Source organism: Caretta caretta, chromosome 6, assembly GCF_965140235.1.
Source record: "Caretta caretta isolate rCarCar2 chromosome 6, rCarCar1.hap1, whole genome shotgun sequence".
In the NCBI taxonomy this organism is placed as follows: Eukaryota; Metazoa; Chordata; order Testudines; family Cheloniidae; genus Caretta; species Caretta caretta.
This window is the reverse complement of record NC_134211.1, coordinates 126,745,348-126,763,623: the sequence shown is the minus strand read 5'-3', so window position 1 is coordinate 126,763,623 and position 18,276 is coordinate 126,745,348. Positions and strand designations below refer to the sequence as shown.

Below are 18,276 nucleotides of genomic sequence, written 5' to 3'. Positions count from 1 at the left end.
AGAGCTGAAAAGAACAAGCAGCAGGACTTTTGCTGCAGCATGAGCTAGAGCAGGCAGTAAGGAGAGAATGGACTGGGTCTGGGCCAGTCCTCACAGCATTAGAAAGAGGATCAGTCCAAAATCAGTCTTGCCTTTGACAGCTAAGGCCAGTAGTACTTTACTTGTGCACTTCAGAGGAGTCACATGCTACATGTAATTTAAAGTCCATACAAATAGATGTAGGCCAGGGTCAGATGCAGGAAACAGTTCACCTCTGCCTCTTAAATTTAGTCCAACTGATTATAGCTATTTTACTTTATTAGCAAAATTGGAAGAGGTCCAGATGGCAGGTTTGTGTCTATCCTCTTCTGAAGCAGGAGTAGCAGTTCAAACACATATTCATGATTTACGATCAACACTCACTTCTTTTTCATGTTCAGGAGCTTAGGTGCAGACACTTTCACTTTACCAGGAATATTTCTTGATAAATCAGTATCCTATAAAACAAAATCAAGAGTCAAAATTAAGTAGGAAGTGTTCAACAATCACTCCTTCCCAGCCTCCCAAGTCCTCTCTGAATACCAAAGTAATAATGTCACATGAATCAGTGATAACCATGTGTCACTGTCACTTTACAGTACAGCATATCTCTGCTTGTTTCTCCAAAGAAAGTGGCCCTCTGATAGTTCAGTAAATGATTGATGAAAATGCAGTGTGCTCAGACCTTCCCGTTTTTAATGAATAAAGAACCATTAACACTTACTGCACCTCCCACCCATTCCAGGGAAAACAATGGATCATCAGATCATATATATGCTTAACACTCCAGCTATCTGAACATAACTTTGTTCAGTAGTATTCAATATACGTAGTTGTTAACAAGGAATCATCAAAGGGGTGCATTGCTAATAAGGTTCCACCACAACTGTTGGTCGGCCAGATTATTCAACATTTTTATCAGGGATCTAGAAGTAAATAAGATAATTGATAATAAAATTTGCAGAATGGTAAATGAGGAGGACAGGGCAGTTAGTGTAATCTGGATTGCTTGGTAAATGTATTTGAATACAGCAAAATGCAAGGTCATATCTAGGAACAAATAATGCAGGCACAACAGGAGACTTCTCTTAGACAGCAGTCACTCAGAAGAGGATTTAGGGATCCCAGACAAGCAGCTGAACATGAGCTCTAGTGGGACTGCCAAAAAAGGGGCGATGCAACCCTTCGATGTATAAACAAGGATAGCAAGTATGAGCAGGAAGGTGATTTTACCTCTGTACAGGGCACTGATGAGACACTAGAATACTGTGTACAGTTCTGATGTTTAAAAATTGGAGACAATACATAGAAGACCCACAAAAATGATTTGTGGGCTGGAGCAAGTGCCTTACAGTGAGACTAAGCTCAATATGTGTATTTTATCAAAAAGAAGAAGATTTGAGAGGTGACTTGATTACAGTGTGTATGTACCTTCATGTACAGAAAATACCCAGGTCTAAAGCATTCCTGAATCTGGCAGAAAAAGAACCAATGGCTGGAATCAGACCAATTAAAAAAAAACACAGCACAAAATTCTAACAGTGATTAACCACCGGAAAGGAAGTGGTGGATTCTCCAGCTCTTGCTGTCTTCAAATCAAGACTGGATGCTTTTCTTGAAGGTATACTTAGTCAAATGCAGGTTATTAGGCTCAAGATGGGAAACTGAGTAAATCTTGGGGGTTGGGAATAGATGATTTAATGGTCCCTTCTGGCCTTAAAAGTCTATTAATCTCCTATGCCAATAGGGAGAAACAAGGTGTGGGTGAGATATCTTTTATTGGACCAACTTCTTGGGGGGGGGGGGAGGAAGAGAGCAGAAGAGACTTTCCCAGAGCTTTTCCTCATGTCTGGGAAAGGTACTCAATGTCACAGCTAAATACAAGATTGAAGAGATAGTAATGCAAGAACAAAACAGAAAGCAATAGCACTAAATGCTGCTTTCATTCTTGCTGTAATAGTTTGAACAAGCCAAGAAGATGGCTCTTTACCTTTACACTGCGAAATAAATCTTTTTCTCTTGTGGTAGCTTCTTTGTAATGCATGAAATTATGCAAAGCAGTCTTGGCAGCTGTAAAAAGTACATGAAAGAAGATGTTAAATGGCATGTGCCAGCTTAAAGAGCTGCTGGGTTGAAAAGGACTACTTGTGCTGTATACAGTACCTTTTCCTTTCTTCTGGGTGCCTGGAGTGAGCTTCACTTTGTATCTTGTAAAAGAAAAAAAAAATCACACCATTTACCGGGTGTTAAGGAACTAACTCAAAGTGCTGCCAATCTGTCAAATTAAAATTCATTACTTCTTCAGATAATTCGCTGCAACTTACTTATAGTTTGTCATGGTAGTGTAAGGTGCACATATTGGTATAGCAAAGAGGAGGATATCCTCCGAGTGAGGCTGGCCTGTCAAAGAATTTAGCAGTCTCTCTCCTTCCTAAAATAGCAAAGACATTCCTTGCTGTCAAACTAGAAAAACAACATTTAAACAAAAAGCAACAATTAAAGCAATAAAAATAAACCCAATCTTTTACTACCGAAGAGGCTGGAATTTGGTCCTTCTCCCTCACAGCCCAAGTGCAGAGAAGTCATAATTCCCATGTGTATATCATACCATAATCTGTGGTCACAGTATTACTGAAATGTAGTCAATTTATCAAAAGATGATGGAGAAGCTCTAGTTTTAAAAAAAAAAATCTGATAATTAAAATCTGAAGGTCCAAGATTACATGGATTTTCGTTTTAAATGAGGTAAAGGGGAGTTTCCAAATTTGGTTTATACTTTGGCATAGTCAATTAAGACTTGTTATTATAGAAAGAAAGTTTATACTTTTCCTCTTAGATAAATCCATTTCTTTAAATTGTCTAAGTGTGGAATACATCTACTGAAAGCTTTTGAGAAAATATATCCTTTGTACATTGAAGGTAAAGGGCTTTTTAAAAAGTACAGTAAACAATTTTAAGTAAACTGGAACTTTTTGTCTTGAGAACTATTTTTATCACAGTTAGATTTTACTTATTGTGTCAGCCTATCAGGGATCTGGGATCCTCCACTATTCTGAGGTCTTGATGGAGTTAATCAGGTGAAGACAAAGGGAAAACTACTTAATGGGTTTGTCAAATCCTTATTATTTTACCCAAGTTTTGTTGGAACTTGTGTATTTATTACCTTAATACTATGCACTAATACCGCCATACAACTGAGAGACTAGGAAGGTCACATTTCAGCTCCCCACTAGAAAAACTTTAACTGATTTGATCCTTATAATAAAGGAACATTTATACCTGGATTGACCATTCGCAACCTAACTGTGACTGAAAAAGCCAAGTTATAATGCAGTGATGATATGTCTGAACTCATGGGGTCTGTACCAAAGTCACAATCAGTAAACCTCAGCTGTCATTACGCATAGTGGCTAAGTGCTTCACCTTTGTGACATGCCCGATCTCCTCCAAGTTAGGAATTGTTAGCCTCACTGACACTCCTCAAACTGGGTTAGCGGATAGGACCCTGGGGTCCAGGCCATTGGCAGCGTTGAGCAGAGAGACTTTTAAAAACTTTTTCTAAGCACTTTTATTCTAGCACTTTATTAGAAGTGTAAAGGTGATAATATTTACCTCATTTTCCTGTTGGTCTTGATCCTGTTCCTCCTGCACCACATATGTAAATAAAAGGAAACATTAACACTTGTAGAACATCAGAATCCTTCTCCCAGAAGGGTCATATTCACAGCAGATAGAAAGCCATGTGTGGGCACAGTCTCCTCAATGCATATGGAATGCCATTTTAAGGGAGAGCTAAGTGAAGTGCATTTTTATATAGGGTTTTTCTTTCTATCCCCAAACTCCCTTGGCACATGCAAAGGTGGAAGGAGACAGATTTGGGTGGAAATACTGAAATTCAAGCTGCCAATCTACAAAAGCTTTTATTGTTTTTTTAACTGCACAATTGATACAGTATGACATTAAGAGATCCTCAGCACAGCTCAGCCACACATCGTACCCCTCAAACGTCTAGTTTTGGTGTGTCTGTGCTCCAGCGAAGCACCCTCCTGGTTTCTTGGGTTGGTGCCTCTTACAACTATTAAACATTAGTCCTGACATTAGATACACTGTTCTCAAAAAGAACAACCTGATCTAGAAAAGCGGCAACTACACAAATGCAGTAGAGTAAGTAGTTCTGCAAGCACTACGCAGACTCGGTTTAATATTTATAGTACAATAAAGTAATGATTTAACAGCCTGAGCAGCAAAGTGTGGGGAATGAAACGTGTCTAGAATGTTTACCTTCTCCTCCTGCTGATCTTCCAGAGTCATGTCCTGTAACTCATGTGTTAATACTTCTACCGTGGGGGTTTCTTCTTTACGACCTGCATCAACCTGATGGCCTCTGTTTGGTTTCTGGGCTTGTTTCTTTACTGATTCTTTTATTTTTCCTTTTTTACCTTTCTTCACTTTTTCTTCTTTGCTTGACCCTGCAGACTAGATTTCACATATGAAAATGATTTAAATCTACACTCAAGCACAGAACAAACAATACAAAGGAAAAGCCATAGTTATTTTGGCTTACACCCAATAGCTTCATTATGAGCTCTCTGTCTTCTTCATCCTGGTCCTTGTACTTCTCTTTCATTTTTTTCATTTTACTCTACAGATAAGAAAAATGGGGGTTAATAGTTTAGCAAACAACAAAAAGGAATTTCTGCAAATATCAACATAGAGCTCAACCCTTCACTGGTATATGGATTTGGTCTCTAATTCTTTTTAGTTTAAGCACTGTATTAACCCAACAGACGTCATTTCTATTCAGAGAAATATGAAATGCTGAAAGTTAGTCAATCAACAATTGTTATTAAACACAGACAACTATTCAACTGAGTCTAAATTTGTCAGATGCCTGGAGATGTTTGAATATGCAAATTGGAATATTGGGCAAATGCTAAAAAAAATTAAACATATGAAATGTGTCTTTCAGAGGGCCCTTTTCATTGGGTAAATCTAATCAATTCTGCAGCTTCATCCATTCTACCTTCTGCCCTCGTTTCATGGGCAGAGGGGCTGACATGCTCTTGTTTGAAACAGGAGAAGATGGGAGCTGTGTGCTGGTCTCTCTTTCCTTTCCTTCAGCTGGTTCTAAATCCTCTATGTCATGTTGCTGCTTCTTTTTCTTCATTTCCCTAAGAGAAAAATAATCATTGGGATATGCCCTCCTACAGGGTTCTGCTGCATGAAACGACAATGATCATACGTTAACATAGCACCTGACTTCCCAAAGGATACATTTCTACAAGTTCAGTCAATAGACCAATCAAGAACACGGAAAATAGGTCACACTGATGATAAAAATTCAACATTTAAACATAGAAGCCAATGACAAAGTGATTCAACAACACAGGAGAAACGGCTTACTTGCCACGACTGATCCTGGAAGATATACACTGGGATACAAGGCTACGTCTGAGTTCCCAGAGGAGGCTAAGGTAGGAACTTGCCAAGCTCAAAGCTATTCGTTTCCCCTCCCCTGACCTTGGAACAGCAAGCAGCCCTGCTGCTTCAGCCAGTGTCGTTCATTCCTATCAAAATAAGTAACATATTGTCCAAAAAAATACAGAACTCTTCTTTCTGAAGGGAGGCCCATCTTTCTCCAGAGAACAGCATCCACTAAGCCACTTCCTCTGCTCCAAAAGGTACGATTAACTAAATACCTTCTATTTCCTTCTGTCCTGTGTCAGGTTCTCTGCATGAAGGTTTGATTAGCATAGCCATGCAAACCTGTGAGCATCAGTGCTAGTGACAGGAGAACATAAGCGCCTAATGTCCAGCTCTCTCCACAACCTCACAATTCAGTTACCAGAACGTGTCTCCCTTCGCATTAGAGACAGACTCAAGCATTTCTGCCTGCTTCAGCTCAATCCATTACTGGCCCATGGACCAGCTGTTCCCAATGCAAGTTGCAAGCGCTGCATATTGGAAAACCTGCTCTCAAAGGTGTCCTTGTGTCTCAGAGAAAGGGATGTCAGACCAGTCCTGAGTGACTACAGTAGCCTTCACCCCCAAGCTCTTAAGGGGAATGTGGAAAGAATCATTGGTGACTTCCTGCTGAAATACTTCCTACCTCTTGCCTTTGATATAACCATGGCAGAATGAAAATAGTCACACCTCCTTCATTAGCCCATCCAGAATGGGGTAGCAGGATCTAGTTTTGATATATGGGACTGACAACCCAAACAAACAATCCAACTGAAAGAAATACTAGGGTGATTAATATTTCTTGATGTCTTCTCAGATCAATTATCTAATTTATTACTCCTATACAATGAGTTCGGGTAGAATGAAGACTCAGATGATTGCCTGCCAGAACACGGGACAAAGTTGGTGGCATGCTGGAAATCAAGCAGTAACTCCCCCCAACACAGATCTCATCTTGTGCTTTGAGTAAGGCATTGCCTGCTCCAAAGAGAAGTCAATAATAAGTTATCTGAGTGAGATACTAAAAGGCATCGAAGTCTTGACACATGCCAGTCACATTGATAAGTCAAGATCCTGAACACATCAACCATTTCAAGGAACATTTGTGACACCAAGCTGAAATTCTCCTCCAAGTCAACTTCATGTCACACTTATAGGAAACACTGGAAAAAGCCAGAAAATTGTTTGTAGCTCTGTCAATGATCCAGATGCTTGTGGGGATTCCCAAAGCAGAGGTAGCTGCGCTCTGCTCTGGGACACAGGATATCATAACCATGCCTGTCCAGGAGGGACATGGTAAAGCAATATTTGGTGCAATCAACTGCAATGTTTGACTGATTCTCTGTATCTTTAAAGCATGAAAGGGGAAGAGGAAGAGATGCAGGCAAAAAAAACCAACAACCACCAAAAAGCACAAAGGCCAAGAACAAAGAGAACTGAAGCACTCCGAGACCCACAGCTCCTACTGCATCAAAGTTGTGATCAACACAGATGGAGATGATCACCAGCAGAAACTGTCAGTTATTTATTTTTAAAAGAAATGAATAAAAAAGCACTAACAAGTTGACACACCAAACTAATTCTGTTGGATGAGTATTTGGCTGAAGACCTAAAGGTTTCTGGTTCAAGCCCTGGCTTTGACAAGTGTAACCAGAGTGAAAGAGAGGATGCCTAGAAGAAGATATGGCCAGATTAGCCGATATCAACATGGGTCAGGCAGCCACCTAACTGGAAACTGGGAAGCTCCTTAAGAAACCACATCCAGAAAGGAAATTGGTGCCCCTTTGCCTCCAACTCCTACGTTCCACCTCAAGGGCTGGCAAGAGAGGCTGCTGGGCTTAGAACTGAGTTTGGATTCAGTTCCTGCCTTGTTTGCACACAGAAGCATGGGACCATCACCACTGCATCTTTGGGGTAAATAGTATTCTGTGGCATAGAAACCTGAACTAGATCACAAGCCCTCACAAATTAAATTTCCACAGTGCAGAAGTTACCCTTTATATTCTGAACCAGACCTTTGAAATAACCCAGTATCCCATCAAAAAAATCAAATTCTTCCAGCTGATAAAAACCAGCTCCTTTGTGTTCACAGTGTCTGTTACATCCATATTGTTAATTTCAAGGGGCAAGAAACACACTGCAAGTGACTTCTTCAAAAAAGGTTAACTCCTCCTTAAGAAATGAGGACTTTCATACATGGAGATATTTAGACCTTTGCTTCCTTAAAATGAAGACATTCTTACCTTCTCTCCTTGGCTGATAAGTGTCTTCTCCCATGTGACTTACTGTCACTCTAAAAAAGTGAAATAAAGTTATATTTCATTATTTCCACTCATAGAAATCACATGCCGTGTTACTTGTTTGACGATCTTACCCGGGAGCTTACCAGGTTAGATGCTTCCTCTTTTGTAACCATTTTCTGGTGGGATCTGTGAAGACTGAAAGGTGCAGCATGTTGTTAGAGAAATAACAGTCTGATAACACAGTCCTGACATAGCAGCAGCTGCCACAACTGAGACAAACTAATTCAGAGTTGTCTATTGGGCATCATGTCCAGGAAAGATCCTTTCCTTTTCTGAACAGGTAAAGAGCGTCAGCACTATGCTGCATCCAGGGGATTTTGCACACCACCCCAATGTACCCTCTAGAATGGGTAATGAAGTCTCTTTGTTTAGTGACCAGACACATTTAACCTAGCATTGAATCCAAATCTCTTGAGTTTGGATTTTCAAAGGAGCCTAAGGAAACTGAGTGCCTCTGAAAGCCCCAGCTGTGATAAATGAAATTAAGTGACAGAGAAAGTGTGAAGTAGGCTCTCAGAGATCTTCCCCTGTTAGGTCTTTATTGCATGCACACAAATCCCACGCACACAAAGCATTATTTTTACAGCTGTAATACCTATTAAATAAACCCAGACTGAATGAATTGGAAACTGAAGTCTGATTTCTTGGGAGGACGGGTGGCAGTTTTCCCCGACTCACCCCTAAGTGCCTCAATGTCTAGGGTGAGAGTGGTTCATTCTTATGCCCATTCATCTCGTTCCCTTCAAGCTGCTAAGTAGTGCCATTTGTGAAGACAGCAGGGTAAGTGGTAGGAAGATTAGCCACTGGCACTAACTGGAGATCAGCATCTCATTTCAGGTGGCAATAATTTTCACTCACTACCATCTTGAATAAGAACAGAAGTGATATTAGGCTTCCCATTTCCTGGGTCCTGGTAGAAGACTTAAGTGGAAGAAGGTTGGTCTCCCCAAGTAGAAAAAATTGTAAAATGCCCTGTGCTTGAAGCACCCCTAGCCAATATATCTTGATTTTTTTTTTTTCTTTATAGAGTCCCACATGGCATTCTCATAAGCAAACTAGGGAAACGTGGTCTAGATGAAGTTACTACAAGGTGGGTGCACAATTGGCTGAAAGACCCTACTGAGAGAGCAGTGATCAACAGTTCACTGTCAAACTGGGAGCGTGTATCTAGTGGGGTCCCGCAGGGGTCAGTTTTGGGTCCGGTACTATTCACTATCTTCATTAATTACCTGAACAACAAGTGAGAGTATGCTTATTACATTTGCAGATGACGCCAAGCTGGGAGGGGTTGCAAGCACTTTGGAGGACAGGATTAGAATTCAAAATGACCTCAGCAAATTGAAGAATTGGGCTGAATTCAACAAGATGAAATTCAGTAAAGATAAGTGAAATACTCTGCATTTAATAAGAAAAAATCAAACACACAACGATAAAATGGGGAATAACTGGTTAGGCGGTAGCGTTACTGAAATGGATCTGGGGGCTATCGTAGATCACAAATTGAAGGAGAGTCAACAATGTGATGCAGTTGTGAAAATGGCTAATCTCATTCTGGGGGTGTATGAACAGGAGTGTTGTATGTAAGACACAGGAGGTAACTGTCCCACTCCACTCGGCACTAGTGAGGCCTCAGCTGGAGTACTGTGTCCAGTGCTAGGCACCATGCTTTAGGGAAGATGTGGACAAACTGGAGAGACTCTAGAGGAGAGCAACAAAAACAAAACAAGGTTTAGAAAACTTGACCTATGAGGAAAGGTTAAAAAAACTTGGGCATGTTTAGTCTTGAGAAAAGAAGATTGAGGAGGGACCTGGTAAGTGTTCAAGTATGTTAAGGAATGTTATAAAGAGGACTGTGATCAGTTGTTCTCCATGTTCACTGAAGATAGGAGAAGTAGTAATGGGCTTAATCTGCAACAAGGGAGATTTAGGTTAAATAGTAGGGAACACTTTCTAACTCTAAGGGTAGTTAAGCTCTGAAACAGGCTTCCAAGGGAGGTCATGGAATTCCCATTGTTGAGATTTTTAAGAACCAGTTGGGCAAACACCTGTCAGAGATGGTCTAGGTTTACTTGGGTCCCACTTCAGGGAAGGGGGCTGGACTTGATGACTTCAAGGTTCCATCCAGCCCTACATTTCTATGATTCTATAATAGCATTGGCAATGGCCAAAATACTACATATGCCCCAGCCAGAGAATGCATTAGTGCGGTGGTTACTACAGTCAGGAGAAGGGGGAATAAGATAACCCAAAATGAAGAACTGTGTAACTGTGTAGAGAAGACCATCTAGGAAGGGTGGGGCAGCACTACCAGACATGTATACACTTGTTTTACTTGGTATTCAGGCAGCCTGCATCTTTAAACACTAGGATTAAATCTTATGTACTCATTGTAATCCCTCTTATCATATAAACATAGTTTTAAGGCACTGACATTCTTAGAATGGCTCATATCGCTGACAAATGTGGAGGCTCTTTTGGTTACCTTTGTGGCTGAAGATGTGACAGGTCAATTGCAGTGTCTGGATAATTTATCTCCTCCTCCTTTACTTCACTCATCAGCTCCTGACCTTCAGCCTCTTCTTCAGATTCTACATCATAGTCTTCAGAGGTTCCCTCTTGTGCTGGTAGCTTGTTTATTCCATCCTTGTCTGCATGAGCAACGTCCTCCTCGTGGTTACTGTTAGACCTGACTTCAATACCATCAGGCATTTCTTGAGGCAGTGCCTTCTCATCATCAGTGCTGCTATCATCTCCTTCTGGTGCTTCTTCTAAATGAGGTAGGGGAAAAGACATTTCAGTTTACAGACACTAGACTACCACATTACTAATTCAGGGAGCTGAATGCACATCCCAATGTATTTTTAAGAGTTCCCAGCATGCCCACAGTAAAATACATTAAACCCTGCATAATACCTAGTAGCTCCACTTCTTCTGACACCAGTTCATTGGTACTACTGGTCACAGACTCCATATCCTCATCCTGCACTTTGATCTTTCGTTCGTCTCTGTGTCTCCAAACACAAGATTCTTCCACCTAAATGACAGAAGCAGGTCCTTTTTATTGAGCAAAAGGATTTCCAAGGAAACTGGCTTATACCAAACCCAATGAGAAACTGTAGTGAATGAACACGTGGAACTTCAAATCTTTCTACTGATTCTTAGGAGCCCAACAACAATGTTCATCATGGGCTCCATTCAATGGACAGAATCCCATTGAGTTCTGTGAGGACTGGATCTGGCCAAGAGATTGAAAACTACTATATTAATGCAAGCTCTTGTGTGGAAACCATTTGGCAAATCTTAGTGTCCCTTATTTGTCTTGACATCATCTTCCTGTTTTTTCAGCATGCCCTTCAATCTTATTCCTCTCCAGAAACAAATTCTGTGTGTCCCTTGAACTCATTTACACATTCCTGAAACTGCCTTCCCTAGTGATTAATTTCCAGCCTTTATATGGAACAACTGACTTGCCTACTTCCATTTCTTTTCCTTATTTTTATGTAAAAGTCTCCTAAGTTTTTGAGCTCCTTTACCAGTGGAAAGGAAAAAGGGGAAAAAAGTTTGAAAGCATGTCCCTAGAAGATGAAGGCTAGTGGGAGCCCACTGTAGCTAGTCACACACCCATCAGACTGCCCACAAAAAGGGAGCTTCACAAACTCCTGCTAACACTTTAAACACTTGTTATTAAAAAAAAAATAATAATATCTGGAGGTGCCATGGTCACAGGGTTTGTTCTAAATAAATAATTAAAAACAGGAATCCCACTGCAGGGGGGAAGTATTTAAAGAGGGGCAGCTTCTCTGATAAGCTTAGCCCATTGTACCCAGTTTGTTTCTTCAGTTGGCTGTTTCTGAGCTGCATGCCCACTCTCATGAACTAGATTAAAGGTTTCTCTTCCATTCAGAGCAAACAGAATGATAGTGACCTACTGGAAGGGAATGGTGCTTATGGGAATTAAGGATTGTTGTGAACTATTACAGCTTTATGTTTATGTAACAAAAAGGAGACAAATGTAACCAATGAATGGGACAGTACCTTAAATAAGAAGCTAAACCCCATCATAAGATATGAAGGTGGAAGAAAGTTTTTTTTCCCTGGGGAAAAAAAGGAAAACATAAAGGTGGTTTAAATATATAAACATATTTTGCCAGCTTCTTGCAGTGATCCTTGCCACTGTAGAAGATACAGATTTTTTGGACAATTGTGGTTTACAAATTGATGGTCTCTCTTCAAGTTCTCACCTCTTATCATGAAGCTCCCTGTAGTCAGATATTCTCCAGTTGGTGCTGTTTTAGACACCTGAGAAGAGCATCACATATTGTATATTTAATAAAGTACCGTAGAAAACGGTGCCTCACTGAGTAATAACGGTAATAAAAATGAGCATTTAGGCTAACTGAATTTCTGATTTCTAAGGAGAGCTTTTTAACTTCACAAAGTGAAGAGTATTATAGGGAGGATTTGCTGAAGAACAACCTCCCATCACCTGAAGCCTTTAAATCATCACTGGATGTCTTCCTAAAAGATGCTCTGGTTCAACCAGAAGTTACTGGCCTTGATGTCGAAATCACTGGATAAAATTTTATAGACTGTGTTATGCAGGGGATCAGATTTGAGCATAACAGTCCCCTCTGGCCTTAAAAATCTATGAATCTGAGGGCTTGTTTTCAGTTCCGGGGTAAGTCGACCTAAGATACGCTACTCCAGCTACGTGAATAATGCGCTCTGCTGTTGATTTAGCGGGTCTAGTAAGACCCACTAAATTAACACCCGTAGGGGTGTTGATCTCCCCAGTAGTGAAGACAAGCCCTCAGTTTCTTCCCAGACCTAACTTAAGTGGGCTCTGCAATGGAAGACTCCCCATTCCACTGCTCCCAGGGCAATACTGTGCTCTGCTTGCAGGAGGTTCCTTTTGAGACCAGCCTTCTTAGCCAGAGGGAAAGTCCTTAATCAGTCTTGAGATTACAGGTTCAAATCACAGCAGAGAGAAATTGTTTTCCCGGTAGGGAAGCAGTGAGAGATTCCAACAACTTTTTGGGAACCAGTCTTTCACTGTTAGTGCCCAAGACACAACTAAAACCACATACAGATACCTAAGTAGAGATACTAGAAATGTTTACATGAGCTAGCCTCAGTTACAATACAGTGCCATGAAGAAAGAACATATTGAAAAGGGTAAACCACAGCAGGCTTGGTGAAATTATGTCAAATGACTGTATCTAGAAAACAGATCAGCTTTTCATGTTGCCTGCCCATTCCAACGTTCTAGGTGTTTTACGACAAAACAAACAAACCCTTATTTAATATGTGAATTAAAGTTCTAACAGAACATTAAAAACTGATTACATTTCTTAAAAATCATTCCCAATCTGACCTTGTGCTGGGGTGCACCACGCCCTTTGAGGAGGCCTGCTGGAGGCCTTGCGGTCCTACCACACTCCGCTCCAGAAAAGGCATAGTAAAGGTAGGTCCTCCAGGCCTGTGCTGAAAGGCTGCAGGGGAGCAGCCAATCAGACCCTAGCAGGCTCAGTTAAAAAGAGCAGCACAGCCACCTGAGCAAGTCAGTTCCTGACAGGGACTGAAAGGGAAAAGACAGAGACTCTCCAGGCAAGGAGGCCTGGGTGAGACCCTGCGCAAACAGGGAACAAGAAAGTAGAACCCAAGGACTATAGCCTAAAGCAGAGATTCTCAAACTGTGGTCCACGGATCACCAGTGGTCTGCCAGCTCCATTCAGATGGTCCGCGGATAGTTCCCTCTAAGGTGCACGCCTGGGCGGCCACCCACCTGATTAGTGGAGCCGTGCAGGCATGGCTCCATTAATTAGGTTCCTGGACTGTGGAGAAGACACACATGTAAGGTGAGGTAGTGGCCTTTGGGGGAAATAGGGGGTAGGTGGGAGGGGACAGTGGAGTGAGACGGCGGGGGGGGGGGGGGCGGAATTTAGAACGTGCAAGGTTGTGGTGGCCAGAGAAGGAGGAGACTTTCCCCAGCTCCAGGGCTAGGGCTGCGGCTGCCAGAGAGAGATGGCCCTCCTTCCCAGCCTCAGCTCTGTGGCTGGGGAGATACCCCTCCCCTCCTTCCCAGCCCCAGCTCATGGGCTGCCACGGCGGAGGAGAGAGGGAGAGGCCCCCCTCCTTCCCAGCCCCAGCTCGGGGGCTGCCACAGCAGGAGAGAGAGGGCACATCCATTGCATTAGAAAGGTAAGACTACTGATATTAAAATATGAGTTGTGTGCTTTTATTTGTAGAACAAAAATTTTTTTTAATTTTTTAATTTAATTTTTTTATATATAGTGCTTTTATCTAAAGCACTTTACAATAGTTAGCTAACGGTACAAACAATGTTTGGAAAGATCATTTAGTGGTCCACCGAGACCCTCAGCAATTTTCAAGTGGTCCGTGAAAAAAAAAGTTTGAGAACCACTGACCTAAGGTAATGGGTGAAGGTGATGGGACCGAGTGGGAAGCCATCCAGGAGTACCAGCAGCAACCAAGTAGAGGAAATAGTATGTGGCTGTTGTCTATAAGGTACCTGGGTTGGGACCTGGAATAGTGGGTGGGCCCGGGTTCCCCCACCGTCCACAGGAGAAGTGGCTTAAGTCTCAAGGAGGTGATAAGACTCTGCATAAAAAGCCCAAGAAAGGGGCTGGGAGTTTAAACAGGACCAGGGATGGGGCCAAAGACCCTGAAGAGGGCCAACCATTCTTTCAACTTTGTTACCGCCAGAAGGGGACTGAAGTTAAGGCGTGAACTGGCTAGAGAGCTGGGATGCCAGAGAACTACTGATGACAAAGTCTCCAGGGAGAACGCCTTGGGGCCAGTGTTCTCTAACAGGGCAGGGACAGACTGAAAGCTAGCCCAGAAGGGGCTGAGAATTGAACCCAAAGGCAGGGCCGCAGATGCCTACTTGGGCACAGTGATAGTCCGTGTTGGAACTTTGTCACCTGGAAGGGATTCCCTCTTGCATTTAGACTATGGCTAGGTCTATACTACAGCTTATGTTGGCATAACTTATATCATCCCCCTGAGAGAGACAAGTTACACCGACATAAGCGCCGGCGTGGACAGCACTATGTCAGCAGAAGAGCTTCTTCCACGACATAGCTACTGCCACTCGTGGAGGCTGAAGTATTTAAGACGACAGGAGAACTCTCTCCTGTTGGCTTAGAGCAGCTGCACCACAGTAAACTCTATAGTGTAGCCGTGGCCTATGTGTGACTTAGCCAGAGGGCTGAGCCACTGAAGACCCACCTGATGAGGGCAACAGGAAACGGGCACCCTGAGCCAAGAGAGAGTGCAGGTTTGCACCCACAGGAGGCGCTCACAAGAGATGAGTGCAGCGCATCACAGACCTTTAACCTCTTTTTAAAAGATGCTGAACCCACAGCATTTCTTGGGTCCTGGGCCCATTATACTAAATATTCACAAACCAAGGCCACTGTCGTAGAGCCAGGGAGAACTTGTAAGGACCATCACATATAATACACAACTGTTTCTTTCAGTCTTTAATTTCATCGGTGGTGACATTTACATCGACAGTTCCACACTCATTCTTTCAGAGATTAACTTCGCGAAACGAACAGGCAAGATCTCCTTACCTGGTGATGATAGACCCACCAGGCACTAGTGATGACACGAGCATCCCAGGCAGCACTGTAACATAATGCCATGGTGCCTGCCTCAGTCAGGGTCCGGGGAGGGAGCAGCTCACCTGTAACAGCAACACCACCACATTTGCCTTAGCTGAGCACACGTTTAAAAAAGTAACCAGACATCGTACAAAAGCATCTCCGAGTGGGCATCTACAGAGGCAGGTCCTGAAGGCAATTTTCCTGCGCAAAACAAGTACTGTGCTATTACGGCTTCCTCACTGGCTTGCACATTAATAAGGAAGGACTTCAGACTAAACCTCGTCAACTCGACGTCTGAAGTGAAATGAAGAGCGGACAAGGATGTAGCAGTACATTTTTACTGAAGTCCATTAAATTTCAAATTGTTTGTGTTTAACAGATTATAAATCAGAGCCAACCACAGACTTAATTACCTGTAGGATTCTTGATTACACAGCTAGTTGCACCATGTAGGTCAGCATGCACATATATATCTCCTAAAACAGAAGAGATAAGATTGGGACACGTCACTGAGCACACTTAATTGCTGCACTGATCACTAAAAGAGGGTTCCAAGCTTTGAATTAGAAACTGATTTACTTGGAGCACTGCCAAAACATTCACATATTCAGGGGAAGTAATTATGTCTACTTGTCAGTTATACCCCATACTAATTGTCATTTATTCTGACATCAATATCATGGTGAACTAAGACCTTTGGTATGCTAATATATTGCAATACTTCTGAATTCTGTATTCTGCTGTAGAACAGGGGTTCTCAACTTTTTTCTTTCTGAGGGCCCCCCGCAACATCCTATAAAAACTCCACAGCCCACTTGTGCCACAACAACTGTTTTTCTGCATATAAAAGCCAGGACCCAGTATTAGGGGTATCAAGTAGGACAACTGCCTGGGGCCCCACGCCACAGGGAGCCCTGTGAAACAAAGTTGCTCAGGCTTCAGCATGTGGTGGCTGGTCTCAGGGCCCCAGGCTTCAACCCCATGAGGTGGGGCTTTGGCTTTCTGCCCTGGGCCCCAACAAGTCTAATGCTGGCCCTGCTTGGCAGCCCCTTGAAATCCACTCGCAGCCCCCCTACGGAGTCCAGGACCCCTGGTTGAGAACCACTGCTGCAGGAAAATACTAGCTATAACTTATGTCCATGTCTTATGCTTCTCCATGTGGAACAGTGTACAACTGCAAAAGGTAAAGTCTGTTAGTTTGCTTTTTAACTCAGTTCAGGCAATTTCAAAACTATTGGGTGAAGCTGCATTCCATACCACACCTCACACATGGACATAATTATAAAGCTCCAAAGAACTTCAGTCTGAAATTCCAGACAATGTAGCAAAATGAGAATGCGTACAAGCAAGCTGAATTTTATACACAAGCTAATAAAGATCTAACAGTGTTCCTCAGTTTTGGATTTACAATACAAGCATTTATAACAATCAGCAAAGAAAACAAAAACTATGCTGACATGCTTGATTTAATCTTACTAACCTGATTTCAAATATCGCTTCACAATCATTTCATTCTGCTGTTGATCTCTTCCAGCTATAATGAGGTAATTTTCAGAGCTAATAAACCACAGGAACTTCTCAAACCTGTCAAATTACATCAAACCACGCTGTATAAAATAACTGGAACTGTTTGCCTATTACAGAAAGTATGGTTTTTGCCAGGGTCTCAGTACTTTAATGTATTACAGGTGGAAAGACAGGTATTCTCAAAGATACTTCGTTTTGTTGATCAGCTACAGTTTCATACATATGTATATGGCATAAATTCAAGGTATTGTACAAATGTAATTGGACTGTCAATCATATTCTTTAAAAGGACACATCAAGCAAATCTCACAATCTATTTTTTTTAACTATAATTGCTACTTTTAAAACAGCTGTTTATAAAAAGGGAGAAAGTATTTCTTTTCCATGTTTACTCTGTGTGCATTTAAAATCACTTTGTGTACAGTCAGTCTCCCCAGTTGTTTGTGTGGATCTTTTATATTGCAGAAAGAGAAAATGTTTAAAATTTTAGGAAAACATGGCTTCAATCCCACAAGAGGATCCACATAGGCAGATCCGCGCACCCATGCAGAGCACTCTTGAAGGGCCCCACCCAGGTGGATCTACCGGCAGGACTGGGGCTTATAACTAAAACCACAACAACTGACAAGGGACATACGGGTGGGTGTAGTACCAAAACACTACTTTTAACTCTTTTTTTAAAAAACAAATTAGATTTCATGTCAACAACATCCTTTTAAATTTACACAGACTCACACACTCATCTGAGAGGGTAACTATCAAAAGTTTACTTGCCAATAAACCTTTCTTGCTTTCTGAATGGTGGTAACTGTTTGAACTTCTTTCAATGTTTGCTTTGTCTTCTTTTCTGCTGATTTGAATGCCTGTTTAGGAAATATGGACATTCCCAATTCTACAAATGCAGTGATCATACAAGCAATAGCCAAACAGTAAGACAATATGAAGAAAAATACCCCCAAAATGTAGTTTGAGACAGTATAGTCACTCGTTTTGCACATAACTCAATTTGCAGGCCTAAAAACCATTTCTGCCCGTACAAAATCAGAGGCACTTCATTAACGGCTGTCTTAAAATCTTCATAATTTTGAAAAGGCATGTCTCCATTATTCTGTCATGTAGTTTCTCTAAAATGTGTGTTCTGAAAATAACATCAGCTACCTGATCATAATGGTTCTTGTTAATGCTGCCTCAGCTACTGGTCTGTCAGCATTTCCATTATAAAATGCTTTTAAGGAGTTCATAACTGTTGATGGAAACTAAATGATTCAAGGCTGCAACTTGTCAGCCCTACATGTAGGTTAAATTGTTTTGGCAAGCTTGATGGGAGGGGGTTG

At 41.8% G+C, this 18,276-nt stretch overlaps 1 protein-coding gene across 2 annotated transcripts in view; it reads right to left on the bottom strand.

Moving 5' to 3' along the window:
• Positions 1-121: 121 nt before the first annotated feature.
• NEMF (nuclear export mediator factor) overlaps positions 122-18,276 on the bottom strand; it is a 36,588-nt gene continuing 18,433 nt past the window's right edge. For both annotated transcript variants that reach the window (XM_048852318.2, XM_048852319.2), the window contains exons 16-33: positions 17,717-17,805; positions 16,896-16,999; positions 15,829-15,891; positions 15,383-15,495; positions 12,026-12,083; positions 11,820-11,878; positions 10,698-10,818; positions 10,267-10,552; positions 7,868-7,919; positions 7,725-7,774; positions 5,042-5,189; positions 4,583-4,660; positions 4,300-4,494; positions 3,631-3,663; positions 2,343-2,449; positions 2,182-2,225; positions 2,009-2,088; positions 122-476 (exon numbers count right to left, since the gene is read on the bottom strand). In XM_048852318.2, the coding sequence (XP_048708275.2) occupies positions 399-476; positions 2,009-2,088; positions 2,182-2,225; positions 2,343-2,449; positions 3,631-3,663; positions 4,300-4,494; positions 4,583-4,660; positions 5,042-5,189; positions 7,725-7,774; positions 7,868-7,919; positions 10,267-10,552; positions 10,698-10,818; positions 11,820-11,878; positions 12,026-12,083; positions 15,383-15,495; positions 15,829-15,891; positions 16,896-16,999; positions 17,717-17,805 (1,758 nt within the window). In that variant the 3' untranslated portion in view covers positions 122-398. The remainder of the gene's footprint in view (positions 477-2,008; positions 2,089-2,181; positions 2,226-2,342; positions 2,450-3,630; positions 3,664-4,299; positions 4,495-4,582; positions 4,661-5,041; positions 5,190-7,724; positions 7,775-7,867; positions 7,920-10,266; positions 10,553-10,697; positions 10,819-11,819; positions 11,879-12,025; positions 12,084-15,382; positions 15,496-15,828; positions 15,892-16,895; positions 17,000-17,716; positions 17,806-18,276) is intronic.